Source organism: Phyllosticta citriasiana, assembly GCF_038021145.1.
Source record: "Phyllosticta citriasiana strain CBS 120426 chromosome Unknown IWZ02scaffold_11, whole genome shotgun sequence".
In the NCBI taxonomy this organism is placed as follows: domain Eukaryota; kingdom Fungi; phylum Ascomycota; class Dothideomycetes; order Botryosphaeriales; family Phyllostictaceae; genus Phyllosticta; species Phyllosticta citriasiana.
The window spans coordinates 569,089-595,069 of NW_027117288.1; the positions used below are offsets into that span (position 1 = coordinate 569,089).

Consider the following 25,981-nt stretch of genomic DNA (forward strand, 5'->3'; position numbering starts at 1 on the left):
ACGAACATGTCTTGGTGAAGTAATTGGAGGAGAGAGGATGATCATAGAAGGGCACTCGGCGCGCGTTCTTTGAGGATGAACCGGTCGTTGGCAGTTTCGTTTTATCTCGAGTGAACGACGTAGATTGAATATATTGCATGAATGATTAAGTTGCATCAAGTGATGAGCGTTTTGGCAATGGCGAGTGGAACGTGTCGGAGCGGTGCAATGCGTGGTGCAGGTAGGTACTGGGGACGTGGACCTGAGTCGAAACGCGCGCACTGACTCGCCCGGCCATCGTCACCCCAGGCCAGGCCAAGGTGACTGAACCTTGAAGCTCGACCAGACGGTCTTCTCGCAACCACCCCACCAGCAGACCGCCCTCCCGCGCCGTCTCCCTTTCTCGTCGCTCCTTTTCCTCCTTTTAATGCGGTCGCATGCCGCCTCAGCACCAGATCTGAGGGAGCACGCAGCCTAGACGAGTCCGACCAGTTCGCGCGCACCGCAATGGCAGCGGACGGGAAGCGCCTCTCTACCGCCGGAAAGGTCGCAACACCCAAGCTGGGAGACCAGTCCATCCTCAACGATTCGCATCTGTACAAGATCATTGGCAAGCGGTTCGTCCATCGCGCCCCTCGTCCCCCTCGTCCTCCTGCCAGCCTGAAGCTCCGTCGATGCCTGACTCCCCTCCCCACATGCGAGAGCGCGCCGCCACTCTCAGCCCACGCGGCACCAGGGCTGGCCAACGACTGGGGGAGGAGTCGTCGTCGCCACAAAACGAAACCGTTCATCCTTCTGCGAATAAGAGACATGGTCGCACGTTTGGCTGACGCTTATGCACAATAGAGTCAAAATCACGACGACAATCGCCGCCGCGACGAGCAACAATGGCGCCCTCGAGGGCGTCGTCTACGCCGCGGATCCGGTCCTCAACATCCTGGCCGTCAACACGGCTCCCGCGCCGCCGAACCCCGCGACGAATCTCGCCAGCCAACAGGGCAACTACCACGTGATTTCGATCCCGCACATTCAAGACTTCAAGATCCTGGCATCGGGTGGTGGTGGTGGTGGTGAGGATAGGACTGCTGCCGCCGCCGACGCGGTAGCAGGCTTCGAGACTGCAGTGCCGAGCATCGGCCCGCTTGACCTGGGGGCGCTGAAGCGGAGGGAAGAAGAAGCGGTCAAGAAGCTGATGCAGAAGGAGGCGACGCGGGGACGCGGCGTGCCCAAGGAGGCGCAGGAGATTTTCGACGCCATCAACAAGACGTACGTGTGCCAGCTGCCGAAAGGGAGAACGGACCCCAAACAAGAAGAAGAAGAAGTAGTCAAGACTGACCATGAGAAACAGTCTTCCCGCGCGCTGGCACGAGCAGTCCATCGTCATTAATGATGCGGTGATTCTCGGCCCGCCCTACACCATCAACGACCTCAGGGCCGGCGAGGGCAAGGAAATGACGCTCGCCCACATCAGGAAGATCATGGAGAGCCACTTGGCGAAGAAGAAGGCGGTGGCAGGGCAGCAGTCGCAACGGCCTGGCGTGGCCACTCCGATTCCGCCTCGGAAGGGCGGTTGATTATGATGCGGAGTATGGGCGCGATTGGATGCGGCCGACGGGCGGCATTGGGTTGGTCAGCACGAGAGCATTGCGGGACATTCGATGTTTGGCGAATGGCGAAGTGTCTGGGAGAGTCAAGAGGGAACTGGGATGGATTAAGATTTTCAAGACGAGGGGCATGGAGTCGGATGGTACGTCCACTGATAGTCGAGCCGTTACTACTTAGTGATTAGAGCAGTTCATCATCCACAGAGGTCGAAAAACGAAAACGGTTCAAAGAGCGTGAGCGCAAGCACCCAATTCCACCTCTCACCTCTCATCACGTTGCAGCTGTGGGCCTATAGGTCTGTCATTCAATCGCTCTAATCATTCGTACAGCTTTTGCAAGTCTACTTGTATCAAAATCTTCAGAATCTCTAGTCCTCTCCTCATCTAGTCCATCTGAGCCTCCCATCTATTTGCCAACGTTGGCGTACCTCAAGTAGGGCTTGACCTCCTTCACATCACCAAACTTCTTCTTCGCATCCGCGGTGCTGACGCTAGGCGGAACGATAACGTCGTCGCCGACCTGCCAGTCAATAGGGGTAACGACGCCCTTCTTATCAGCCGTCTGCAAGCTGTCAATGACGCGCAGGACCTCTGCTGTGTTGCGGCCGGTGCTGGCCGGGTAGATCATCATGAGGCGAATCTTCTTTGCCGGGTCGACGATGAAGACGCTCCGGATGGTGAAGGGCAGCCCCTTCTTGGCAATGTCGCGCATGTCGTCTTCGGTCACCATGTCGTAGAGGAAGGCCACCTTGCGGTCGGCGTCGGCGATGATGGGGAAGGCGAGGTTGGTCGAAGCTACTTCGTTGATGTCCTTGACCCAGTCCTGGTGCGAGCTCATGTCGTCGGCGCTCTGGAGAACTTTTTGTCAGCTTGTCTCTGGATATTGCTTTTGTGTTTTTGCTTTTGTGTCCTGAATTGCCCTCGCTCTTGCTGCTGCTGCTCCTGCTGCTCGGACCCAATGATGGAAGAGGCGTTCAAAACCCACCAGTCCAATCATCTTGACATTGCGCTTCTCAAACTCGTCCTTGAGCTTCGCGAAGGCGCCCAGCTCCGTGGTGCAGACGGGCGTGAAGTCGGCCGGGTGCGAGAAGAGAATGGCCCAGCTGTCACCCACCCACTTGTGGAAGTCGATGTCGCCGTGCGTCGTCTTGGCCTGGAAGTTGGGAGCTAAAGCACATCAAATTGTCAGCATTTCGTAGAGCTTCTTCGCCCCAATTGGAGCTAGGTTGGGTTGATGTTTAGAGGTGTTGTCCCCGGGGCGCCCGCCACACGGCTCTTTTCAACAACTTTCTTTCCCGGGCTCTTCTACATTTCCTTCCTGGATGTGATGTGCAATTGGGACGTCCCACTCACCAACAGCGCCGAGACGCAGACGCGGCTGCTCAGCAGGTACCTGCAGGAAGCGGCGGAACAGAGGCGCAGCGGGGCGCTGGACGGCCTGAATGCGCGTCGTCGGGCGCGCAACAGCAGCAGCGCGCAGGCCGCCGTTGACAGCGCGAGGAGTAGCACGAGCCAGGAAAGAAGCCATAGCGAAAGAGATGCTGAAATGGTGCTGAGGAAAGAACAATGGCTAGCCTGTTTGAAGTGGTTTGCGAGTGGCGGTTGTTGTCTTGGAGCTTCACTTCATTCACTTCACCCCGCCTAGCTCTGCTTAGAAAACAATTAATCCGCCGACATGGCGTCAGAGCCGAGCGAGCGGCAACGTCCTGGCAGCTCACCCCCGGCGATCGGCACGCCCTGGGATTGGCCAGTTCTTTCGGCATCTTCGGCCTTTGCGCGGCGTTGCTTTCGACGTCACTTCCTGGCTGCTGCTGCTGCTGCTGCTGCTGCTGCTACCATCAATGTCTTCAAATGCTCCTTCTCCAAGAGCTTCGAGACTCATAGTATTCCTCCTTGATATTCTCACTCGCGAATTTCGTCTTCTCAATGGCCGGTCTACCTGTCCCAGGAATCCTGTGGCGATCACGCTGCAGCAAACACCTTGTTGGACGGCATTCTTCCCGATTCTTCGATCATCGGTCGATGAACCCAGCTAGAAAAGCCTACTAGAGCTTGTGGTAGGAGTAGCCCATCGGTGTGTGTTCTAGTTGCACATGTTGCCCGTGGCTCCGGGTGATGACCAGGCTTTGCATTGCAGACTTCCTTGCGGAAATCTTCATAACCCTAGAGCTTGGTTACAGGGATCGAAAGCTTTTGGCTTGAATGCATTTGGGATGACATGATGTGACTGTGTAGTGCATATGCTCAAGCTCGACCCAAAGCTAGGAGATAGACAGTTCAGTATCTGTGTGTCGATTTAAAGAGGAAGAAAAAAAGAAAAGAAAAGAAAAACACCAGAAGGAGCCACACAATCTAGGGCCAGCACGCTCACGCAGTTCGATACATCAACTGGGAGACGGCGAACAAGACTGAGTCTTCAAGACCATGGAAATCAAAGCATAGATTCCGTGCATTCTCTTGTCACGTTTGCAATCCTCAGTCGGCAGTTTATTGGATGGTCTCGAATTCTTGAATTCCACTTCACTCTGGTATTCCTGCATGACCTCATCAGCCAGCCTCTACTCCATCGAAGGCAGAGCGCCGCGTGGGTACATTTTCCCAAATCCCCCAAAACTCCGTTGCACCAGCCTTTCCTTTGCGATGCATGCCGAGACAAATTTTTGAAATTCCACCGTAAACGCCGAGCCAGATGTCATCCAACGTGCATCTTCTCAAATGACCCATCTGTAACTCGCGTATCGGCCTGCCGTCTCCGACTTGCGGATGATCTTGACGACCTGACCTCTTCGCAGACCGAGGTACCTTGCGACCGGGTCGCCCTGCTGAATGCGTGGAAGCTGGCTCTCCTTCAGACGGTAGCGCTGGAGCAGGGCAGCTTTCTCCTCGGCGCTGAGAAGCACATGCTTGGGAACAAGTTCGTGGTGGGTGATGTTGACGAGGAGGTCCTGCTCCATGAATGTCTCCATGACGAGCGGCAGCAGGGAGGGAATGATCTTCTGGGCCGAACCGGTGACGGGGACGGCGGTGATGTAGATTCCGACAGCGAAGTTGTTGTTGTTGAGGTAGTGACCGAATTTGCGAATGTGGGCGACCCCAATGTTCGGGTCTCCGTTGAATTCAACCCAGCAATTGCCCAAGGTCTCAGTAGGCTTCTTAGGGTTGTATAGCTTGCGCCTCATCTCGTCGCCCGGGCTGGCAGAGAAGGAAAGTCGGTTGCGACTGCGAACTGGATGTTAACTGGCGGCCGGCGGAGGCAGAGGTTCCAAGCTGCTTACTCGACATAGCCAGAGCCATCGCAAAAGCGTGCCCTGAATTCCTCGAGTGGGATTCTGTATTCGGCCTCGGGCATGATATATCCCTAAAGCTGGAGCGTCAGCAACAATTCTTCACGGCTGCTGCTGCGAAGCGCTGTGCTCGTACTCGGTCGTGAACAAGCTCGTGCACAGTGCGCCAGGCACGCCAGAGCCTGGAAGCTTCACGCTCTGCCTCAGTAGATCTGCCGTCATCCATTTTGTTGGCTGTCGCGACGGGGAGGCGGAAGTGGGTGTGGGGTGGATGGAGGTGTTACGGTGGTGATTGGCGCGTCAAAGGCTCAGAGAAATCGAGCAGCGCGCCTTCACCGCCTTCCGGAAGTGGTCTTGGCTCCCGCGCCAGCTTGCCCTCGGCTCCACCACGTCAACACCAAACGATGGCAGCACCCCAGATTCCAAATCTAAATACTCTGCGCTCTGGACGAGGCTTGCGTGGTCGTGGTAGAGATGGCCGAAATGGCCTCTCTGGACCATCTGATCGGAAGAATGAAGACCAGGATAGCATTATTCAAAAGACCGACAGCGATGCATCCCATTCCAGAATGAGCGCCGTCGAGTTGGGATACCTTGAAGATCCTTTTGCCAAAGCCTTTGTCACTGAACAAGTCAATCGTCGATTCCCAATCATCAACAGAGGTAAGCACCAAAAGCGCGCGCAAAACTCATCATACTAATCACGACACAGGCACATATGTGCGCAGCACTGCGATCGATCTTCTAGTGGACAGCTTTCTTAGTACAAATCCCGATCAACCAAAGCAAATAATCTCGCTCGGTGCTGGAAGCGACCCTCGATTCTTCCGCATTCTCTCAAAACGGCCCTCAATCGCCCTGACTTATCATGAGATTGATTTTCCTGCCAACTCGAAGCAAAAAATCGAGGCCATCAAGCGCACCCCTCACCTTGTGCAAACCATCACCTCACACCTCCTGAACCCCGCGGAGCTCTCCATATCCGCAGATGAAACGTCCCTGACATCGCCTGTCTACAACATCCATGCTCTAGATCTGCGGACTCTGGCTGCAGATCAGCCGACCACAGACACTTCCACTGCTCTTCCGAATCTACCAAACCTGTCTCCTACCACATCTACTTTGCTGCTCTCCGAATGCTGTCTCATCTACCTGTCGCCTAACGAGGCAGACAGAATCCTCGAGACTTTTACCAGTGCTCTCGTTCCTGCGCCCACCCCAGTGTCGCTAATCATCTACGAGCCAATCAGGCCATATGACGCTTTCGGCAAGGTCATGATCTCCAACCTGGCTACGCGTGGTATCGTCCTGCAGACTCTCAAAAAGTACTCTTCATTATTACGCCAGCGCGAGCGTCTGAAGAAATTCGGTTTCAGCAGCGGACAGGGCGCCGCGGACGTCAACTTCATCTGGGAGGAGTGGGTGTCAGAGGATGAGAAGGAGCGAGTGGCCTCGCTGGAGATGCTGGATGAAATGGAGGAATGGGTCTTGCTGGCCAAACACTACTGTGTTGCGTGGGGCTGGAGAGATGGCAATGGCGACATCTTTGGAAAGGCTTGGGAGTCCATCAAAGCTCAAGATGCCGCAGATGATGAGGAAATGGGGTGAAAAGGTCGTAATATGATGGTCAGCTAAAGATATGATGCCTTGGAGTTCAATACCTATCAAAGAATACATGATTCATCATACCAGTAATTTGACATACTGCCATGCGTAGCGAAGCAAACGCTGAACGGCTTGATAAATGATCAGGAACACTAATTTATATAACGGAAAGCTGTTGGACGAGGCGGGACATTAAATGGACGACGTCATACCACGTGTTCACGTAGCAACGCGTTTGAGTGACAGGAACGTCTCCGACGCGACCACCCGCATTCCAAAATCAACTTTTCAACACACAACACTTCAAATGGCGCATCATCAGCCAAAAGACCAAAACAAGACGTCCAAAGGCACATCCATCCGTAACGGTTTCCAAGCATGGCAAGACTACGACGAGCCACCGCCATCGGCGCAACCCCTGCCCCCATCACCAAAAGCTCCCACGCCTCCGCCAGCAACCACAACCTGCAACCCAACGCACCACAAAGGCAACCTCAAACTCGCTCAACCCAGCCGCAACTTCTTCGACCCCTGGAATTCGCCATCGACGGGACATCAACGCGCAGAAAATCGCCTCTCGGGCAGCACGTCGTGGCGGGCCTCGCGCAACGCCAAACTCGGGGCGCAGTTTCGTGGAGGAGACGGCGGTGGCAAGAGAGTGGCAGACACAGTGGGAGCGGGGAGCGAAGGGTTCGGGAAGGATGGCAGACGGCAGGATGGCGGGTGGGAGAGGGGCGCAAGCGGGCTGAGGGAGAAAGGCCAGTTGGCGATATGGGAGGTTGGGAGTGAGACCAAGCGGAGACGAGTCTCTGACGGAGGGGAAAACAAGCAGGGTGGGGAACAAAATGACCATGGCCTCAAGGAAGAAAAACATGGACGGACGACCGAACAAAAGATGGGTGATGGCGCGCCAAAAGAAGGGGATAAGGACTCGGATGAGGATGCTGAAGAAGAAGACGATTACGCACCACTGCCATCGGAAAAGCAAATATTTCGCAATCTTTGTTTTTACATCAATGGATCAACTGCGCCAACCATATCCGACCACAAGCTCAAGCATATGCTCGCGGCTCATGGCGCCACGACATCAGTTGCGCTGGGCCGCCGCAGCGTCAGTCACGTCATCATTGGGCGCACTGGAGAGGGAGCAGTCGGAGGTGGTCTCGCGGGCGGCAAGCTTCAAAAGGAAATTGCACGGGTGCATGGAAAGGGCGTAAAGTATGTGCCTGTCGAGTGGGTCGTCGAGAGCGTCAAAAAAGGCAAACGGCTGCCAGAAGCTGGGTTTGCTCACTTGAAAGTTGGCGCGCCGGCTGGACAGAGGAGCGTGCTTGGGATGTTCAAACAAGGCGACAAGAAACAAGCATGAGTGGGATCCGCATTGACTTAGGCGTTGTCCTTGGAAGAGACATGGGGAACGCATTGGACTGGATAGATATCATCAGAAGGCTCTGGGAAGGCAAAACAATATCCTAGGTCATTTTTCATCCATGCACTGCGCTTGAGAAGAGCAAGCAATCCAAGTATCAGCTCTTTCACATTATCAATAATGCCATGCCCACAACGCAATTATGCCTGCCTGTTGCTGCAACACAAGGCAGTTTGATCCAGTGTTGCATTGTATTGTACTTATTCAAAGCATGCAGGGGAAGATTCTAGGTGATTTTATGCCAGATTGAAGAACCCAGTCCTCCCAGCCAAAGAGGGTGTGCAACACAAAGCAAAGTCACAAAACCCTTCTGATGCGCAACACAACATAAGATTCCCATTGCTCCGCGCAGCGCAAAGCGATCTAATTGACTGTGGCCTCGAGTCACGATGCAGAGCACTCTGCTAATTTTTTTTCGATGACGTTGCGTTTATTACCCAAGTCCGTAGGCTTAGTGTCAATAACTCGGTTGCGTGGTCTAGTTTCGCGGAGCACTGTTGCGTCAAGCAAGCTTCCGGTCGCCCACCCTGCTAGCCACCACCAGCCCTGCCACCTTCCAATGCATCGGGAGCGCAGTCAAGTCCTTCCACAACTGGGATGAACACTGCTCCTTCTCCTAAGGGGTGCGTTCACAGGTTGGCCAGATCAAACGGGACACTATAACCCGAAGAGACTGCACTCGTTGCGTGTTCACTCTCGAGGGAGATCCTGTACCCAACAATTACTTTTTTTTTTTTTTTTTTTTACTCTTCTCAAGTTCAAACCCCACTGCCTCCTCCTTCTCTTGCTGGCCGTTGCACACGCTTCTTATCTTTTGATATTCCGTCATATATCTTTTGGCATGACCATGATGGCCCTAGGTCAATTGAAAAATGCGCATGGCACGAAAGTAGGACATTTCTTCTGGAGCCCTGGCGGGTAGGACAAGAGCAAAGAAATTCTCAAACTAGAGAAGGATCCTCATTTTCTGAACAGATCTCTAGAGCGTGCTCGATCGAGATGACGCGATATGGAAAGCTGGAATGAGAGTTGTCGACTATTATTAGTCGTCAGTTTAAAATGAGATCGCAGAAACTTCGCAGGTCGTTGAGCAGGAAGGCTTTAAAGTCCGGCACTTGTACCCAAAGGCTGCCATTGAGTGTCGGTGATGAGACCAGGGAATGCCATTTCTTTTGAGGCGAGTTGTGGTGGTGTGGTTCGCGCGCACGTGCGAAGAGCATGGCGGGACATAGATTCGGCAGCTGGTCCGAGCTCCCGCATCCGGCGTCCGGGTTGCTGCCTCCCTGCCCGTAGAGGCTGTGACGTCCGCAGTGGCAGGTCAAGTCCCCTTCCACGACAACATCTACCAACACCAAGCTACCTCTCACCAGTACTTCCTCGCGGCTCCCCTTGAAACTTCCGCGCCGTCTCACGAAGGTCTACCACCAGCACAGCATTAAATTGCGCGCCGCGTCCTGCCGCCCACGGAGCTCTTTGTTCGCCGCAACCTCAGCCATAGGAAAGTGGCCACTCAGCTGTACAGCTACCGAAGCTGCGATTTGCACACATAGGCCTCGCAATGTTCAATCGCGGAGGTCCTTTCGGGAGTCGTCCGCAAGGCTCCCCCCAACAAGGCGGATATAATCCTGTCGGCCAACAGCCTCCTCCAGGCTACGGGGATCCGAGAGTGAGAGGATCTGGATTACCAGCGCGTCCCTCTCAGCAAATGCCACCACCGATGCCAGAGAAGCAACCTATGCAGTACTCGCGCTCGTCGCAAGCTCCAGGAGGCTCCAAATCACTTCAACCAATCAAGAATGCCTTTGGAGATTTGCTCATCTGGGGAAACATGTCAGAAAGCGCACCGAAGTTTACACCGTCCTTGCTGCTGACCTGGCCACCAGTGCTGCCGTTTCCACTCAAGACTTTCCTCCCGCTCCCGGAGGTGTTCACACAATTATCCTGAACGACCACTACGTTCTACCCGCTCAACCCGTTCAAGAATGCCCGCCGGGCCAAATTGGCCTTAACGAGGCCCAGAGATCATGGGCGCAAATCAGCATATCGCCTGGCGCTTTTGTCACGGCACGGATCTTTGAGGGCACAAATGACTTTCTGTCGACCGTGGACATCTCGGCGGTTTTTGCTTCGGCAAAGCAAGCTGTTCAGAGTACCTTCGATCAGGAACAATTCAGCGCATACTTTATGAAGGTAGGACGAGCGTGAGGATATTCTATACTGATTGGCTGATGCAATGTGCGCAGACCTTTGGTGGCCAAATTCTCGCGCCTGGACAACAATTGTTGATGAGCTTCCAAAGCATCCGATTCCGCCTGCAGATTCAATCTGTCAAGTTGGGAAATGTTACAGACATGAACAAGGGCGACCAAGATGACGACGAGCGGACAGACCCCAATGCCCGCGGTATCCTGCACAAGGGAACGCAAGCCTTTTTCCAGTCTGAGCCGGACAGTCCGGTCGCTGTCAAGTTTTCGTATCCCAAGGGTAAAAAGCATCAAGCCAACCAGCTTCTCAAGTCGGGCTTCAAATTCGAAGATTTGAAGATTGGCGGTCTTGACACCGAGTTCAAGGCTATTTTTCGGAGAGCTTTCGCTTCGCGTCTTTTTGGAGACGACCTTGTGGAGAAGCTCGGTATTCAGCACGTCAAGGGAATTCTTTTGCACGGTCCGCCCGGTACCGGAAAAACACTCATTGCCAGAGAAATTGGAAAAATGCTGAGGATAGACGAAGACCACGTGCAAATTGTAAACGGTCCCGAGGTTTTGAACAAGTTTGTCGGTCAGTCGGAAGAGAATATTCGGAAACTGTTTGCAAAGGCCGAGCAGGACAAGAATGAACTCAACCTCATCATCTTCGACGAATTGGACGCGGTTTGCAAGCAAAGAGGCAGCGGTGCTGGCGGAGGCACCGGTGTTGGCGACAGCGTTGTCAACCAGCTGCTGTCCAAGCTCGATGGTGTCAACCAGATGAACAACATCATTCTGATTGGTATGACGAATCGTATGGACATGATTGATGAGGCTCTGCTGCGTCCCGGTCGTCTGGAGGTGCACATGGAGATCTCCCTGCCCGATGAGAAGGGACGTGTGCAAATCATCAACATTCACACCAAGAACATGCGCGACAACAATGTCCTGGCGCCAGATGTCAATATTGAGGAGCTCGCCCAGTTGACGAAGAACTTTTCGGGTGCCGAAATCACTGGTCTTGTAAAGGCTGCTACGTCTTATGCGTTCAGCAGACACATGAAGTTGGGAGACAAGCCGACGATCACGGAGGATGTCTCTGAAATGAAGGTTTGCCGGGAGGATTTCCTCAACGCACTTGAAGAAGTGCAGCCTCTGTTTGGTGTCGCCGAAGAGGAGCTCGAGAAGCGGATCCAAGGCGGCATCATCCATTACAGCTCAATCATCAAGACAATTCTTGACGATGGAAAGCTCTATGTCAACCAGGTTGGCAAGGGCAACACTCCTGTACTTTCCGTTGCGTTGCACGGGCCGCCAGGCAGCGGAAAGACGGCACTCGCGTCGCAGATTGCGCTGTCTTCGGGTTTCCCCTTCATCAAGCTCATCAGTCCCGAAGACATGATTGGATACAGCGAGATGCAAAAGGTGCAGCAGCTGGACAAGACGTTCCGAGACGCTTACAAGAGTAAGCTGAGCGTCATTGTGATTGACAACATCGAGCTGCTTGTCGATTGGGTACCAATTGGACCGCGCTTCAGCAACACGGTGCTCGTGGCGCTCAAGGTGCTGCTGGGCAAGCAGCCTCCCAAGGTAAGACGAACCGGAAAATACTCAGCTGGGACCAGAGTGCTGACACGAGAGCAACAACGCAGGACCGCCGGCTTCTTATTCTCGCAACGACAACCGAGAGGTCGGTCCTTCAGCAACTCGACTTGTTCGACCGGTTCGACTTTGACATTCCGGTCCCCAACGTGCAGTCCAGGAAGGAGCTGCAGCACGTACTGGAGGAGTCGGCATCGTTTGACCCGCGTCAGGTGCATGACATCATCTCGGACGTGCCAGATCAGATTGGAGTGGGCATCAAGAAGATTCTTACGGGTATCGAGACGGCTAGACAGGACCCGCAAGACGTGACGGGCCGCTACAAGAGGTTCTTAGAAACGTCGATTGCGGCAAATAAGTTTTTGTGAGCAAGAGCGATGGACGGCGTTGATCTATGGGATATGTAGAAGAGATAATATCATGAATGGGACTGGCCATGAGCAGATGCAGAGCATCCACTCGTCGACAGGTCATTGACAGGAGCATTCAAACATCTCCAGTGGAGAAGCGCCGACTTTGAGAAAGCTGTGATTGTGTGTGCGACGACCTCCGTGACCAGGCCCTGAGAGGTTTGAGGTGGCAAACTGAGCATTCATTACAGCAATGACCAGCACAGGCGTTTCGCAGAGGGCCGGGAAGGAAACATGGCGGCAATCAGGAAAGCAATCACCGTGGCTGCATGGCCGTTTCTCTTGCACGACATGTTGGAAATCAGGTAACGAGGCCAGGCCAGGGGGTGGGCGGTGGTGCAACGTTGGTGCAGGAGTATCAGGTTGACAGACCACGCGAGATTGGGGGGTGTTTGACAGGTCGGAGATGGGACGCGACTTGAATGGCATGGCATGGCAGGCTGCTGGTGCTGGTGTTGTGTTGCACAGACAGAGAGACAGACACGGACGGCCCACATGTGCCGGCAGGCAGTGTGGTCAGTCGGCCTCGTTTCCTCTCTCTAGTGGTGGCAGGCAGCCGTTGTGCTGTCGTAGCCGTGATACATTCAGCAGGGCGAGGCCTGTTTGGAGGAGTTCGGCCCCGGCGTCAATCAGCTACCCGTGTTGTTGGCCTTTCGGGGGGGGGGATATCCCCCGCGCAGCGTGAAAGATGGTCCACGAGACGGCAGGCGGTTCCTGGACGATTGCTGCTGGACGGTGGCCTGTGTGTACCATGAGATTGACGTGAAGCAGAGGTTTTTGTTTCTTTTTTCATCTTCTGCAGCATCGCTTGGCCATGCAGGTCAACGGTTTCACCAATATCGCAGCAGGCTCTACCTTGGGGAAAATCGTCCTTTGGTTGCCAGTACGAGCAAGAGACGGGTACAGGCAGTTCTTGAGACGGGTTGGTCAGCGTCAGGCGTCCTCTCGCCCGCCCTCTCGCACGAGGCGGCAGCGTGTGGTCTCAGCAAGGACAACTGTGGCACCTTGAGGTTCTTCTGTCGCTGTCAGATGTATTCCGTACCGGGGGCGGACGGGTTCGCGGGCAGCGGGCAGCGTGCAACAGTCACATGGGATAAGACAAGACAAGACAAGACAAGACAAGACGGTCGAGAATGTCGCGCAGCGCGTGCTGACCAAGTGACCTCGGACGGCTAAGAGCTTTGTTGGTTGGTTGGCAGGTCCTAATAGGTTGCGTCTGCCACTTCACCTCCCCCTGTGCATCCGTCTCCCCACCTCGTCGCATCGACGGAGCGCAACCCATCTGCAGCCGCGTGGCCCAATCGTTGTCTCCCAGGTCGCCGGCAGTGACAACGCATCAACCGTTCTCTCATCCGCACCGCAGCGCCGCGTCCGAGTCGCCGCAAGAGGTGGGTTGGCCCCGGCCCTCGTTGGTCTGCACGTCGAAGCTTTTGCAGGGGCTCAAAATTGTAATTGGAATTTTCCTTTCCTTGGCTCTCCAGTCTGCTCAACCTCACCTCGACTGCCTCTTTTTTTTTTTTTTTTTTTTTTTTTTTTCTTCCCATTTAGCCTTTCTGCCCAACCCAATCCCTCTCGCCTATCGCCTCCTTAGCGCCATTGATCCTGCATTGACCTTGCCTTTTGCTAATTGCACCTTGCTGATATCACTGTACGCTCGAGCGTCCGGGGAGCGTGTCCAGCCTGTCGGGATTGAACAGCAGCACCTCCCACTCCGTCATCAGCGAAGCGTCTTTTTGGAATTGCGTCGGGCAAACATCTTGCCTGCCTGCCTGCCTGCCTGCCTGCCTGCCTGCCGACTGGCTCCATCTGACATGCCTCTCTATCCGCACTTCTAACTGATCGATTGCTCACCCCCGGTCCGTCCCAATCGGGACGTGCCATGGCAGCAGCCTTTCGTCTGCCCCGCCCACCCCCCCCCCCCCCCCCCAGCTGCACGCGGCAAGCATCGGCCGTGACCGAATATGACTACGGCCACAGAAAAGTCTCTCAACGTCGTCTTTGTCGTCGAGCAACCGTTTTGCTGGGATCATGGATCCGCTTCCTTTTCACTAGCGTGGCAACCTCTGGTCCCGGCCCGGGGGGGTTATGTAGGTTAGGGTTGACGCAAGTAAGGTGAGTAGGGTTTCTCTGCTTTCGTCTTTTGCCCCCTTCCCGTCGACCCTTGACCTTGCTTGCTTGGCCTGTCCTTGCCTGTTGCTGCCAAACTGGACCATGCTCATACCCATCCATGCCATGTCATGCTTGGCCCAGGATTGACCGGCCCGGGTCCATTTTACTCTCTGCTCCCAAGGCGCGTCTCTTCTGACTGTGTCAAAGCGGCGCCAGCCGATGCAGATGGATGGGGTGAGGCATGGATCGGGTCCTGAGTGGGGTGTGGGTGCTCCTATGAGCGGGTTCAATCAATTGTCAAGGTCGGGGTTCACGGAAAGAAAGAAAAAATCGACGTTGGCTTACGACTCCCCTGACCTCAACCAACTTCCTGGCCGACCACCCGGACCTCGCCGCTTGCTCCTACCTTGTCCAGTTCTGTGCTGTCCGCCGAGGACTCCCTTTTCATAGGACATTCGCCGTCCATTATGCAGGCTCCATCACAGCCTGCTTGCTTGCTGCCTCGTTTTCATACTGCTGCTCGAGCGGGGTCCGACGGCCTGGCTTGCGTGGACTGGATGATTCGTGCCAATCCCTTCCCTCATGCTCCTCCTGCTTGCCATGACCGGATGGACGGACGGCATTGATGTGATAGTGTGCCGTAGGGGCCGAAGGATAGTGCGCACTGCCCCGTCCATCCCTACCCTCCCAATGCCTCCCGGGATGGACGCGGTATAAAAAGGGTTCGAGGGCGGGACTGAACCTTCTTTTTCTTTGACTCTGTATTCTCCTCAATCTTGAACTTGCTTCACATTTGCCCACCCGTCACTCTCAAACCAGACCTTCCTTGCAACTGCAAGTCCACCAGTATACTTAGTTGAACCTCACTACCAAGCCCGCCTGTTCATCATGACCTCAACTTATTACCACCCCAACCCCTCCATGCCGCTCGCCATGCCGAGCAAGCGGTCCTCCCCTAACCACGCGCCGCACCACTCGCACCACCACCATCACCCCTCTCACAACCCTTACGCCGTTTCCCCGCCCGAAACCGCCGACTCGGTGACGACGGGGGGACCGCCGTCGTACGACCCGACCGCCACGGGAGCGTCAAGCAGCTACGCGGGCTCCGAGTACGAAGCAAGCGGGCCCGTCGGCGGCGGCGGTTATGGAGCGGCAGGAGCTGGCAGCAGCGCCGCGCGCGAGGCCGGCGGCGTCGACCTGCTCGACTACATGGGCGAGCGGCTGAACGGCGCATTCGACGTGCTGGGCCTCGAGCGGAGCGTGCAGATGCAGTGTCAGACGTGAGTAATACCCTCGTCCGCCATTGGGCGCGGAATCGACAAACAAAACTTGCTGTGTTTGCTTCAATCGAAGCAGGAAAAAAAAAAACTTCTTGCTGATAAGTCCCAGGTCCGGCGAGCTCAACGCCAAAACCCGCGAGCTGATGCACCTGCAGGCGCTCGCGCGCCAGCGCCTCGCGGCCACGAGCCGCAACTTCGCCGAGGGCATGAAGGCGGCCAAGGAGGTGCAGCGCGACTTGGAGTGGACGCAGAAGCGCGTTTCGTGAGTATATTGCGATTCTGGAGTCCGAGGAGACACATCCAACTTACGCGTGTTGCTAGATCGATCAACCAGCGCGCTGCTCGCAAGTATCCAAACGAGTACAAGATGGCCAGCGAGCGGTACCCGGCACCTGTCGATTGCTAGATTGGTGGCGGGCTACTGCTTGTGCTCGAGTGTGGCCCACCCAGCTCGACCAGTTCTTGAGCCATCATGTCTGAATTGGTTACCCAACCCCATCTTTCGCTCTCCACACGCAGAATCTCTGGAATCTTCCTGACCTCCCAAAAATCCCCTTGAACCTCGCCTCTTTGACATTTGGACGACTGACTATGGATGACGACGACGACGACGACGACGACGACGACGACGACGACGACGACGACGACGATACGCTGAAGTGGCATCAGCAAGCGAGAAATCTGCTACACTGTACAAAAACCCGTTCGAGACCACAAACCGAGAAAATACGACGCAAGAACGACGACAACAGCGACGACGAAGAAAAGTGAAGATGAAGAAGAAACAGGATAGAAATCAATCCACCATCAACGCCACGATAAACACCGCAGCCGCCCATCCGACCACTCATTTCCACACCATCAATGGGCACGCCATTTATCTACTCCAACGATGACAAGCCGCAACGACAACGACAACAACAACAGCAGCAATAACAACAACAACGAAGGTGCAGACCAGAACCAATCAAATTGAGCTTCCATTGCAAATCAAGCCCAACGCTACGTAGTTAGCACAGCAAAAAAAGAACCGCACTCAACTCTCGCGATCAAGCAACACTGCCAGCCAGCCAGCCTGCCAGCCTGCCAGCAAAATCGAACACTATGAAAACCAGCCATCACACACACCATCAACGTCCGCCTTACCATAGGGCTGACTGAGCAAATTGCTTTTTTCTTCCCCATCCCTTCACGAACGGACGCTTGGTGACGTGCGATCTATCTCGCGCGCAGCACAGGGGACCCGACTCCACTCCACTCTCGACTCACCGCCGCCACCGCCTTACCTCTCTCCCCTTTGCTTTTTCTCCGGGCTGAGGACTGGCTGACCAGGGTGCGTGTTTGGCATGATTGCTTTTTTTTTCTTCTTCGAGGCTTTGCGGGCCGCCCACGCGCGCCGCCGTACGTGCGTGCGTGCGTGCGTGCGGCTTGGCCGAAGTTGCTTTTGCTGCGTCGGGACGCATCTGCGCAAAGCACGGGCGTTCTCGTTCGTACGTCTTCAGCCGGTCACCTTGGACGAAGAGACGAGCGAGCGAGCGAGCGAGCGAGCAGACATGGCGGCCGGAATCATATTGTCGTCTGGGATGTTGGATTGATGGAGTGGAGTTCGATTAAGCTTGCGGCGCCTCTGCACGCGCGCCCCACACCAAGCGGCATCGCCAAATCTACGTACGCTCCTGCTTTTATCCTGGTTCCCTCTCTTCGAACGGACAAGCGCCCGCCGCATCTCCCGCCCGACTGTCTCGGCTCGGTCTGTCAGGAATGAGTGCCGTACACATGTGCAGCAGCAGTAGTGCTCCTACAGTACACAGCGAGAGCACGATGCTGCCTGCCTGCCTAGATCGCCGCCTGCACCCTCCGACGCAGGAACAGCAGCACGCCTGGCGTATGTACGTAAGCCACTTCAGCGGAGACAGCCGGATGAGCAGCAGGGTCTCCACATGGCCCACGTGCATAAATGAATGCATGCGCAGCAGCGGGAGCGGGAACGGCAAGCCAGGGGCTGTCGAAGCGAGCGAGCGAGCGAGCGAGCCAGCAAGCCAGCGAGCCGCAGAACCGGGGCTCCAGCTGGCTGGCTGGTTGGCTACGCTACCTGGCCCACTGGGTCTGCCGGCGATCTCGTCCTGCGGGGAGGGCTAGATGAGACGAGATGGCGGGACGGGCCGGGGGCGAGCAGGAGCGGAGCGGCGCAGTCGATCGCGTCGAGGAGACCCAGGCAGGCAGGCAGGCAGACAGGGCGAAGTGACGAATGGGAATGGCGGCGGCGGGACCCTCGGATGGATCTGACATGGTGGTGTGGGTGAGGCAGCGCGGCCAGGGGGGTGGGATGGCTGCTGGATGTCTTTCTTTCGATGCCCTGGCTCAGTCCGGGGGGAGGCATGCTGGATGATGTGGATTTCAGGATGGGTGGGCTGGTATCTGTTGCAGATTCTTCCTCTCTTGCAGTGGGCGAGCTGCTACGGTCTGTTCTTTCCTGCGGTACGGCGGTGATCTGATTTGTCATGTCTAGCCCAGGAGGGCGGAGGTTTTTTGCTTTTCGTGTTGGGAAGAGCAACAACAGGCGGTCAAACTAAATGTATTTTCCCCTCCTTTGGTATCTCATCCCAAGACCGGAGCCTCGGTAAGCTGGAGAGCTAATCGGCGTTACCGCCATATCCTGGTGAGACATTTGCTGGAGTAGGGCGACGAAAGCTCTTGACTGGGCATGTCGCGTTCGTGAGTGGGGCTATAGTCCCGTAGCCATGCCATGCCATGCCCGGTTTGCCCAATGCGGTTTCTTGTGCAGAGGATGGTCTGGGTCCTGTGGTCCGGGAGTGGAGCCGTCATGCGTGTGCCATGTGTCAAGCCCGTGCAGAATGATGGGACGGGAAATTCTCCCCAGCCACTTGAGTGGAAGGATGTGGCCAAGATGCTGTGGTATTGAGCCCGTTGTTGCGGAGATTTGTTTTCATTCATCTATGTGATTGGCCGGGAGCCAGAGTTTGGCGTCGGAGCGTGATGGCAACGCTGTCCAGTGAACCTACTGCCCGTCAACCAAAATCGCGAGGTGGAAAAAGCGATGGTACTGCATTGCTTGGAAGTTAGTCTTTGAAATTGCTTAAGTCTCTCACCAAGCCAGTGGTTCGAACAACCTTCCGAAGCTAACAACAGAGAGCTGTTTTGGGAGCTCTGAGCACCTGTGCTTTGCAGGACAGTCTCAGATACATGCGTAATCCTACAGGCAGACCGGTTTTGTGCGCGCATGCCAGAGAAGGAAGCGTAAAAAGCAGAACGAGTGAAAGACACAGAGTTTGAGTTTTGCACCCAACAGTGGATGTATTAGGCTCATGCAGATGAGGCCATTTGTCGACAGTGGTTAGGACCGGTTCATCCAGTACATTTGTGTTTCACGTCGCTTGCTTCTTCTGCCTGCAAGCGGAAAATATCACGACTTCAATAAGCCCTTTGCATGTTTCCAGGTAAAAGTGAGTTCCCAGCTGATGTGTCTGAAGGAATTGTCTATCATTAGTGGATTCGGGTTGCGGTTCCAATCCAGCGAGCCTGTGAGCTTTGAGAGGGCGATTTTCCACTGTTCTCAATTGGTCATGATTAGGATGAAAATGGCCAGACAGAATCCGGGCATTCAGCTCTAGGCGTTTTCGTCAAGAAGATTTCCATACGGCGTCGTGTTCAAACGTCAACTTGCTTTCCTCTCAAGACGCATCCAGGGGTCTTCAATGAAGCTTGGCAAGAAATAAGCAGTGTCACCATTCTCATCCCGGATACCATTCCTCAAGGCCTGAAGGTCGGGTTCGACGAAGTTGGAACCAGGTTGAGTGTCGGATGTCTCAGGCAAGGAAGCAACTGGAACGTTGGCCCCGGCCGAGTCAGGAGTAACGTTTGAAGGTCCCGTCGAGGGTTTTTCTGGAAGCTCTTTGCCGCGAGCGAGGAAAGCAGCAAGCCCCGTTGGAACAGTCTCCTTGTTCTTCTTTGATTTCTCCGCGGGTATGCTGCTTTGCATTGCATTGTTTTCTTCGCTTTGACAAGGCTCATCTGCAAGTGTGTCAGAACTTGCACAAATTTCCATGAGTAGTCTAGACTGAGAGGTTCTTCTTTTGGCGTTTTGGAGAAGTAGTGCTTTGAGCAGTACTCTACCTTGGCTTTGAGGCGGTGTCGCGGACACCATGTCTGGCTGAGCGGTGACTGTCTCGGCATCCTTGGATCCAGTGGGGACGTCAGACGTGTCTGTAGCTCCTCTTTTCACAGGGTCCATGTCGTCATGGTCGGCTCTTCGTTTGCGTGGACCATGTTCTGACATGTTGGCACCTGCAGTCATGTTGGTGAAACGACCTGGCTTGGGGCTCTTCGCTCTACCTCTGTCACCGTTGGCCTGGCGCTTGCGGGGACCAAGTTGAACACGGTTGGTGCCTGTACCAGCTTCTTTCAAAGCCTCTGCGCGCACAGGTTTCCCCGACCCTTTGGATGGGCCAAACGAAGAAAAGCCCATGGCTGCAGCAAGGTCGGGGTCAACTTCCATACCGACAGTGGTGTCGTCCATTTTGGCCAATCAGGGGCGCCGAGGCCAGAGTGAAAGGATGTGGGGTTGGAGCAGATCTCGATGGCAAAAGCGGCCTGCAACGACGCGCGCTCGACTGGATGCCGACGCGTCGGTCGCGGAGAAATGGGACGGTGGACGCGGAACGGAGAGGCGGAAAGTAGATATTTTGTTGTTGTTGTTGTTCCAGGGTGGCAGGGCGGATGGTCGAGAGAGGCTTTCTTTCGTTTTGCTTCTTCGCCGCCATCCCACACCCAAGAGAAGGCGGGACGTGGTCAAAGCTCCTGAATCAGCTGGATCCCATCCTGGCCCACCCCAGGCCAGCTGCACACATCGTCCCTCGACGCTGTCAACTCCCCTTTGCTCGCCGCTGGATCATGCCAAACCTTCTCAACTCCCTCTCCCGCATGCCGTCCAAGGCGACATGAACGGTCATTCGAGGCCTCTGAACTCCCGCCGCTGGCAACGGCCTACGGTACCCTCCCTTGTCCACCTATTCGCTTCTCTTTCCCCAGACTGACACTGCCCAATAGCTTCGACAAGCCACCTTCATCCTGCCAAGTACCGGGGAGCGTATTCGACGAGCCTTCACCCTTCGATCCTCTCCCCCAGAGGAAGACGACGAACGAGCCCCGTTACTGGGCAACAATTCCCCTTCCCCCGCTGCGCAGAAACAAAACCCCACTGTACAGCGCGTCAAAAATGTCTCGCAAAAGGCGTACGGGCTCATCACGTCCAAGGTGGCCATAGAATTGTTCAAATGCTCCATTGCCTACCTCTTGGGAAGCATGGCGACCTTTGTGCCCCCCATATCAGCCTTCCTCGGTGACAACGACGGAAAGCACATGGTTGCGACTGTCACGGTCTACTTTCACCCTGCTCGATCGACTGGAAGTATGATAGAGGCCACATACCTTGCTCTCATAGCATTTGTGTATGCCACGGTCATATCATTTGCTAGCATGGCCGTGACCATCGCCTTTCGCCATCTCCATCTGTTACAACTTGGACATGCCATCGTATTGGCCCTCTTCCTCGGCGGTGGATTTGGCTTGATCGGATGGATCAAGCAGAAACTCGGCAACCCGTTGGTTAACGTCGCTTGCTCGCTGACGTCTCTTGCACTGATCACTGTCCTGACCAAAGAAGGCGCTGTCCAAGCCGGTCATTTCTCGTACAATAAGATCTTCCAAGTGTTGAAAATGGTCATCATGGGAATAGCAGCCTCATTCTGCGTCAACGTACTCATTCGTCCATACTCTGCTCGGAAGCTTTTGCGAGACAATCTACGGAAGGGCACAGATTCACTCGGCGATATGCTGACAATGATTACTAGAAGTTTCTTGTCAGGATCCGAAGAAGAGCTCAAGCATCCCGAGTATCTGGATGCCTCCAAGAACTACAAGGCTGTTTTCAACCTCATGAAGAAAAATCTGGGTGAAGCAAAAAACGAACATTTTGTTTTGGGCACCGAGAAAGAGTACCGGATAGAGGCTCGGCTTGTCAAGTACGACCTGCCTTTCTTCGTCAAATCATTGCGCTAACAAGTTAGGTGTATGGAACGCCTATCACAGAATATCGGTGCACTCCGAGGTGCGGCTTTGACCCAGTTCACTCTGATTTCAAAGCCCCCAAGTGCTGGCACCAATACTCCTCTGACACGAGTCAATTCGACCGATTTCCACTTTCCGACTTTGCACTCGCCGCATCATAGTCAAACTGGACTGAGCCATCTTGCCGCCATCGAAGAGCTCGGCGAAGAAAGCAGCAGCGATGGTCATGAGGGACACATGTCGAATTCTGCCACCTCTTATCCTGCGAGTGGAACCCACACAGCCGAGTCTCCATCTGATATTTTCACCATGTTCATTTCCCATCTGGGACCCTCCATGAAGTCGCTTGCATTTACCTTGAAAGAAGTCCTCGACGAACTTCCCTTTGGCCCCCCTCCGGAGTACAAGATTGCTGTCAACAGCAATTTCAGGGGCAGCCTTATCGAGGCCAACGAGTTGTTCAAAAAAGCAAGGAGGGAAGCATTAGCGGTCATATACGCGAACAGAAGTCTCAACAGAAGTAGACCAGTTGAGGTGCTCGCAGATTATGAAGAGGTTGCCGCCAGTTGCGGGTACTTTAGCTCAGCTCTGCAGGATTTTGCCGAAGAAATGATTGTCTACCTTGACATTTTGGAAGAGCTCAAGACCAACTTGGAGCAGAGCCCAAGGAAGCGATCTTGGAACTGGATCTTGTTCTGGCGGAAAACCAAGACAGAGACTGTCGAGGAATATAGGCCTGGTATCTCCACGCACGTCCCTTCTTTCAGTACCCTGTGCTAACTTGAAATCAGATACCCCCGATATCATCGAGCACAACGAAACGCAGGGTCTGTCGCATGGCATGCCAGACCTCACTAGGCGGCAAACCGATTTCAACCAAGTCGAAAAAGTGCACCGCAAAGCAAAGTTGACCTACCGTCTGTGGCAATATTTTGGCTTTCTTCGAAGGGAAGATATCAAGTATGCCATCAAGGTTGGTGTTGGTGCCATGCTCTACGCGATGTGGTCATATATACCAGAGACTCGCCCCATCTACTCCCATTGGAGAGGCGAGTGGGGTCTCGTATCCTACATGCTGGTCTGTTCGATGACCATCGGCGCATCCAACACCACTGGAATCCAGCGATTTGCTGGTACTTGCCTAGGTGCAGTCTTTGCGGTCGTTGCATGGACAGCCTCACGTGGGAACGCTTATGCTCTTGCATTCTTCGGTTGGATGGTTTCCATCTACTGCTTCAATTTCATTGTTGCAAAAGGCAAGGGACCCATGGGTCGCTTCATCTTGCTCACGTACAACCTGTCTTGTCTCTATGCGTACACGCTTTCTGTTCGCGAGGCCGAGGGCGACGACGACGAGGGCGGTGACACTCCAGCGATTTTCGAGATCGCCCTCCACCGTGTTGTGGCAGTCATATCCGGTTGCATCTGGGGCATCGTCATCACGCGTGTGATTTGGCCCAACAGCGCCCGCCAGAAGATAAAAGACGGCATTTGCATTCTGTGGCTTCGTATGGGGCTCATCTGGAAAAGAGATCCCCTGGCCATGCTGGTCGAAGGTGCATCAAAGTACTCCTACATGGACATCCGGGAGTCCATCGAATTGCAGCGGTTTTTGACCCATCTGGAGGCCCTGCGGAAAGCGGCCACATCCGAGTTTGAGCTCAGTGGACCCTTTCCAAATAAGATCTACGGTAACTTGCTCAGCACGACTGGCAGAATGCTGGACGCATTCCACGCAATGAATGTCTTGATCACGAAGGATCTCAAAGCCACTCCAGGAGAAAGAGAGTTGTTGCATTACACACGGAAAGAACGCATACAGCTGAGCAGCCGCATCAGCCACTTATTCTCTGGTAAGATGCCAATCTCGTCCATGCCCTCTTGTGCTTCGATATTGACTTCATTCTAGTCATGGCGTCGTCCATGAAAATGGAATACCCCCTCAACGACGCACTGCCCAGCGTCGAGCACACGCGCGACCGCCTGCTGGCCAAGATCTTTGAGTTTAGAAAGAATGCCGCAGAGACGGACAGTAACGTGGCCACGGATGAAGACTACGAGCTGCTCTACGCGTACGGTAAGTGACATCAACGCCCCTTGCGTATTCGCTCTAACTGTAGCTGACGTATTCTGCAGCACTGGTCACCGGGCAACTCGCGCAGGACATTTCGACACTGGGACAGGACATTGAGCAGCTATACGGCGTCCTCAACGAGGACAACCTCAAGCTGCAGTAGACGCACCTTCACCACACGAAAAAAAGAAGGAAAGAAAGAAAGACGCAAGCGATTGGGAGAGTTTGAAATTCGGAAAGGATATCATCAATAGCGATGGCGACACATCGGGCATGATTGTTTGGGCATTTGGCATCTGAGAAGGAAATCAATGTGAGCAACCAGGGAGGAAAAGCGAAATGGGAAAAAATTGACGGAGAATTTGCTTTGCTTTGCTTTGCTTTGCTTTACTTGTCCCTTCACTGCGTCTCTGTTTGCCTCCCACCTTATCCCTGTCAGAATCATGATGACACGACTGCATTTTCCCATGGCGTTTGTATACACAACCTCTGTTAGGCACTAGAACAGCGGATGCGTCGATTACTACACTTTGGACTCCACTGAACCATGATCACAACATGATATTCTCTGACCCGCCTTTCTCGCGTGGTTCCTGCTAGCGACTTCGAATATGAGGGTTTCATGACATGAAGACTGACGACAAAGTTCGAGAGCAACCGATATAAAAAAAAACGCTCTGGTATTCGAAGCATGCAAGTGGTGAGCGCATGTACAAACTATTGCTATCTACCAAACGGGCCAATCTTTTTTGCCTGCTTGTCCTTTTCCCTTTCCCTTTCCCTCGCAAACACACGCGTGAAACCTTGACCCGAATGAGATTGATGATGAGACCGAGATTTGGGGAACAAACACACCACTCAAGTACCGAATGGAGATTTCGGTCCTCTCTCCGCCTTTGTTTTGGATCATGTATTTGTGATTCCCTTTCTCTATCGGTCGTGCTGTTGGTTGTATCGCGGACGCCACAACTCCTGCAACAATGTGAAATGGAGGTTGAAATTAGACGAGCAGGACAGCATTGACGCAGCCGTCGTTCTCGGGGCTGTCGTGAATGATTGGTCAGCGAAGGCTCTTTCAGAAGCCGAGATTCGTGCTTTTGTTGCACGGGGGGCGCAGATGGCTGGCTGGCTGGCTTACTTGTTTGTGACCTGGGCATAGCGGGCCCAGGCGACCTTGCCGGTGGTCGTGGTCAGACCCAGCTCGCTGATGTTGACCTCGACGACGGTACCGCGGGTGAGCACGCCGAGCTGCGTGCTCAGCGGGTTTTGCGGGTTCTTCTTGACACCGAGGATGGGGAGCTGGACCGTGACGCCGAGCTCGGGGTGCGTGACGTTTGCTTTCTTGTAGCGGAGCGCCATTGGTCTGGACGTGGGCAGTCGTTGTTAGCACCGTCTTCTCAAACCCCACATGAGGGATGCTCCTGCTCATTCCCCAGAACTCACCTGATGAAGCGCTCAAACTTGACGGGCCGTCTCGTGAAGTCGGGGCCGACAAACGTCGGCTTGGTGATGACGCGCTTCCAGCCCTTCTTTGCCGTCTTCTTGCCCGTCTTGACGACGCTAAACATCTCCTCCTCGGAGATGCCACGGACCTTTGGCAGCGGCACGCTGAAGCGGGCGGCCTTTTCGTTGCGCTTCTGCTTGATGGCCGACGACAGGGCCTTGGCATTGTTCTCGGTCGAGCGGTCGAGCAGGTACTGCGGCAGCGGCGTCGTCGACGGCTCGGCGGCGTCGGCCGACTTGACGTTGCGCTCCTCGTGCGCCTTGATCGTCTTCTTCAGCTGGATCTTCTCCTTGCGCCGCTTCTCCTGGTACAGCTTGGCCCGCAGGCCGCGCAGGTTCTGTGCATCCTTGGAGACCCGGTGGCCCTCGCGCGCCAGCCGCTTGCGCTTGCGCTCTTCGTGGTCGAGGCGCTTGCCGTGCTGCTTCTGGAAGCGTTCGATGTACTCGTTCTGAGGCATGGTGGGCTTGGTCGGTAGGTGATGTGTTGGGTGGTGTGGCTCCGTTTGAACTTTTGGAGAAGTTGAGGAATCTGCCTTGGCGGTGTGGCGGCGGAGATAAGATAGGAGCACGAATCACATCTGTAAAACGCTATAGTGCCCTTCTTGAGCACTCCAAGTCATTCCTCCCTCCACACGCATAGCTCATTCGCAAGATTGCATCGAAAAGAGTTGTTGCCTTCTCTCTCAATTTGGAAATACCTGGGACTCTTGTCCTAAAACTTGCCAACTAAGGCCTATCGTGACATGGAATGCTAGATAGCGGTCATGTTGAAGTGGACCCTGTAGATGAAGGATCCGAGGAGCATTCAAATTCGAACCCCCTAGAAGAC

General features: G+C 54.7%; 11 protein-coding genes across 11 annotated transcripts; 7 read left to right on the forward strand and 4 right to left on the reverse strand.

The window, feature by feature from the left end:
* The first annotated feature begins 267 nt into the window (after nucleotides 1-267).
* IWZ02DRAFT_48688 (anticodon-binding domain-containing protein) lies at nucleotides 268-1,795 on the forward strand. The gene is made up of 4 exons (XM_066769305.1): nucleotides 268-596; nucleotides 826-1,245; nucleotides 1,328-1,726; nucleotides 1,774-1,795. The coding sequence occupies exons 1-3, from the start codon at nucleotides 487-489 to the stop codon at nucleotides 1,551-1,553; spliced, it is 756 nt and encodes a 251-aa protein (XP_066620356.1). The 5' UTR covers nucleotides 268-486; the 3' UTR covers nucleotides 1,554-1,726; nucleotides 1,774-1,795.
* IWZ02DRAFT_458259 (thioredoxin-like protein) lies at nucleotides 1,774-2,959 on the reverse strand. The gene is made up of 2 exons (XM_066767997.1): nucleotides 2,569-2,959; nucleotides 1,774-2,433 (listed from the first exon to the last, which is right to left on the reverse strand). Exons 1-2 carry the CDS (start codon nucleotides 2,578-2,580, stop codon nucleotides 1,990-1,992), a joined length of 456 nt encoding a protein of 151 aa, XP_066620357.1. The 5' UTR covers nucleotides 2,581-2,959; the 3' UTR covers nucleotides 1,774-1,989.
* Nucleotides 2,960-4,294: 1,335 nt separating this feature from the next.
* Nucleotides 4,295-5,093, reverse strand: IWZ02DRAFT_382270 (DNA-directed RNA polymerases II 24 kDa polypeptide; the record flags this gene model as incomplete). Its single annotated transcript, XM_066765216.1, has 3 exons — nucleotides 4,295-4,802; nucleotides 4,859-4,941; nucleotides 5,004-5,093. The coding sequence occupies 3 exons, from the start codon at nucleotides 5,091-5,093 to the stop codon at nucleotides 4,295-4,297; spliced, it is 681 nt and encodes a 226-aa protein (XP_066620358.1).
* A 163-nt stretch (nucleotides 5,094-5,256) lies between these two features.
* IWZ02DRAFT_406446 (S-adenosyl-L-methionine-dependent methyltransferase) lies at nucleotides 5,257-6,563 on the forward strand. Its single transcript, XM_066765679.1, has 2 exons — nucleotides 5,257-5,530; nucleotides 5,580-6,563. The coding sequence occupies exons 1-2, from the start codon at nucleotides 5,272-5,274 to the stop codon at nucleotides 6,473-6,475; spliced, it is 1,155 nt and encodes a 384-aa protein (XP_066620359.1). The 5' UTR covers nucleotides 5,257-5,271; the 3' UTR covers nucleotides 6,476-6,563.
* Nucleotides 6,564-6,751: 188 nt separating this feature from the next.
* On the forward strand, nucleotides 6,752-7,981 carry IWZ02DRAFT_458264 (uncharacterized protein). Its single transcript, XM_066767998.1, has one exon. The coding sequence runs from the start codon at nucleotides 6,780-6,782 to the stop codon at nucleotides 7,836-7,838; it is 1,059 nt and encodes a 352-aa protein (XP_066620360.1). The 5' UTR covers nucleotides 6,752-6,779; the 3' UTR covers nucleotides 7,839-7,981.
* Nucleotides 7,982-9,175: 1,194 nt separating this feature from the next.
* Nucleotides 9,176-12,232, forward strand: IWZ02DRAFT_458268 (vesicle-fusing ATPase). The gene is made up of 4 exons (XM_066767999.1): nucleotides 9,176-9,728; nucleotides 9,782-10,088; nucleotides 10,142-11,674; nucleotides 11,737-12,232. The coding sequence occupies exons 1-4, from the start codon at nucleotides 9,457-9,459 to the stop codon at nucleotides 12,052-12,054; spliced, it is 2,430 nt and encodes an 809-aa protein (XP_066620361.1). The 5' UTR covers nucleotides 9,176-9,456; the 3' UTR covers nucleotides 12,055-12,232.
* Nucleotides 12,233-14,874: 2,642 nt separating this feature from the next.
* Nucleotides 14,875-15,987, forward strand: IWZ02DRAFT_48753 (uncharacterized protein). Its single transcript, XM_066769379.1, has 3 exons — nucleotides 14,875-15,488; nucleotides 15,598-15,750; nucleotides 15,810-15,987. The coding sequence occupies exons 1-3, from the start codon at nucleotides 15,094-15,096 to the stop codon at nucleotides 15,892-15,894; spliced, it is 633 nt and encodes a 210-aa protein (XP_066620362.1). The 5' UTR covers nucleotides 14,875-15,093; the 3' UTR covers nucleotides 15,895-15,987.
* Nucleotides 15,988-17,266: 1,279 nt separating this feature from the next.
* IWZ02DRAFT_48781 (uncharacterized protein) lies at nucleotides 17,267-18,055 on the forward strand. Its single transcript, XM_066769406.1, has 2 exons — nucleotides 17,267-17,762; nucleotides 17,824-18,055. Exons 1-2 carry the CDS (start codon nucleotides 17,450-17,452, stop codon nucleotides 17,976-17,978), a joined length of 468 nt encoding a protein of 155 aa, XP_066620363.1. The 5' UTR covers nucleotides 17,267-17,449; the 3' UTR covers nucleotides 17,979-18,055.
* Nucleotides 18,056-18,803: 748 nt separating this feature from the next.
* Nucleotides 18,804-20,417, reverse strand: IWZ02DRAFT_48771 (uncharacterized protein). Its single transcript, XM_066769396.1, has 2 exons — nucleotides 19,623-20,417; nucleotides 18,804-19,520 (listed from the first exon to the last, which is right to left on the reverse strand). The coding sequence occupies exons 1-2, from the start codon at nucleotides 20,023-20,025 to the stop codon at nucleotides 19,165-19,167; spliced, it is 759 nt and encodes a 252-aa protein (XP_066620364.1). The 5' UTR covers nucleotides 20,026-20,417; the 3' UTR covers nucleotides 18,804-19,164.
* Nucleotides 20,418-20,446: 29 nt separating this feature from the next.
* IWZ02DRAFT_492761 (Fusaric acid resistance protein-like-domain-containing protein) lies at nucleotides 20,447-23,812 on the forward strand (the record flags this gene model as incomplete). The annotated part of the gene is made up of 6 exons (XM_066769875.1): nucleotides 20,447-20,497; nucleotides 20,556-21,529; nucleotides 21,575-22,314; nucleotides 22,367-23,428; nucleotides 23,485-23,652; nucleotides 23,712-23,812. 6 exons carry the CDS (start codon nucleotides 20,447-20,449, stop codon nucleotides 23,810-23,812), a joined length of 3,096 nt encoding a protein of 1,031 aa, XP_066620365.1.
* An 837-nt stretch (nucleotides 23,813-24,649) lies between these two features.
* IWZ02DRAFT_382447 (ribosome biogenesis protein NSA2) lies at nucleotides 24,650-25,610 on the reverse strand (the record flags this gene model as incomplete). The annotated part of the gene is made up of 3 exons (XM_066765225.1): nucleotides 24,650-24,692; nucleotides 24,788-25,012; nucleotides 25,093-25,610. 3 exons carry the CDS (start codon nucleotides 25,608-25,610, stop codon nucleotides 24,650-24,652), a joined length of 786 nt encoding a protein of 261 aa, XP_066620366.1.
* Between the last annotated feature and the right edge of the window lie 371 nt (nucleotides 25,611-25,981).

What these genes read in the sequence shown, in the direction of transcription:
- IWZ02DRAFT_48688 (XM_066769305.1), top strand. Translation starts at nt 487, where the DNA reads ATGGCAGCGGACGGGAAGCGCCTCTCTACCGCCGGAAAGGTCGCAACA. An exon ending in TACAAGATCATTGGCAAGCG is followed by an intron (nt 597 to 825) that starts GTTCGTCCATCG and finishes TATGCACAATAG; the next exon opens with AGTCAAAATCACGACGACAA. An exon ending in TTCGACGCCATCAACAAGAC is followed by an intron (nt 1,246 to 1,327) that starts GTACGTGTGCCA and finishes CATGAGAAACAG; the next exon opens with TCTTCCCGCGCGCTGGCACG.
- IWZ02DRAFT_406446 (XM_066765679.1), top strand. Translation starts at nt 5,272, where the DNA reads ATGGCAGCACCCCAGATTCCAAATCTAAATACTCTGCGCTCTGGACGA. An exon ending in ATTCCCAATCATCAACAGAG is followed by an intron (nt 5,531 to 5,579) that starts GTAAGCACCAAA and finishes ATCACGACACAG; the next exon opens with GCACATATGTGCGCAGCACT.
- IWZ02DRAFT_458264 (XM_066767998.1), top strand. Translation starts at nt 6,780, where the DNA reads ATGGCGCATCATCAGCCAAAAGACCAAAACAAGACGTCCAAAGGCACA.
- IWZ02DRAFT_458268 (XM_066767999.1), top strand. Translation starts at nt 9,457, where the DNA reads ATGTTCAATCGCGGAGGTCCTTTCGGGAGTCGTCCGCAAGGCTCCCCC. An exon ending in TCAGCGCATACTTTATGAAG is followed by an intron (nt 10,089 to 10,141) that starts GTAGGACGAGCG and finishes CAATGTGCGCAG; the next exon opens with ACCTTTGGTGGCCAAATTCT. An exon ending in TGGGCAAGCAGCCTCCCAAG is followed by an intron (nt 11,675 to 11,736) that starts GTAAGACGAACC and finishes GCAACAACGCAG; the next exon opens with GACCGCCGGCTTCTTATTCT.
- IWZ02DRAFT_48753 (XM_066769379.1), top strand. Translation starts at nt 15,094, where the DNA reads ATGACCTCAACTTATTACCACCCCAACCCCTCCATGCCGCTCGCCATG. An exon ending in GTGCAGATGCAGTGTCAGAC is followed by an intron (nt 15,489 to 15,597) that starts GTGAGTAATACC and finishes GATAAGTCCCAG; the next exon opens with GTCCGGCGAGCTCAACGCCA. An exon ending in TGGACGCAGAAGCGCGTTTC is followed by an intron (nt 15,751 to 15,809) that starts GTGAGTATATTG and finishes GCGTGTTGCTAG; the next exon opens with ATCGATCAACCAGCGCGCTG.
- IWZ02DRAFT_48781 (XM_066769406.1), top strand. Translation starts at nt 17,450, where the DNA reads ATGCATGCGCAGCAGCGGGAGCGGGAACGGCAAGCCAGGGGCTGTCGA. An exon ending in ATGGCGGCGGCGGGACCCTC is followed by an intron (nt 17,763 to 17,823) that starts GGATGGATCTGA and finishes GGGATGGCTGCT; the next exon opens with GGATGTCTTTCTTTCGATGC.
- IWZ02DRAFT_48771 (XM_066769396.1), bottom strand. Translation starts at nt 20,025, where the DNA reads ATGGACGACACCACTGTCGGTATGGAAGTTGACCCCGACCTTGCTGCA. An exon ending in GACACCGCCTCAAAGCCAAG is followed by an intron (nt 19,521 to 19,622) that starts GTAGAGTACTGC and finishes ACACACTTGCAG; the next exon opens with ATGAGCCTTGTCAAAGCGAA.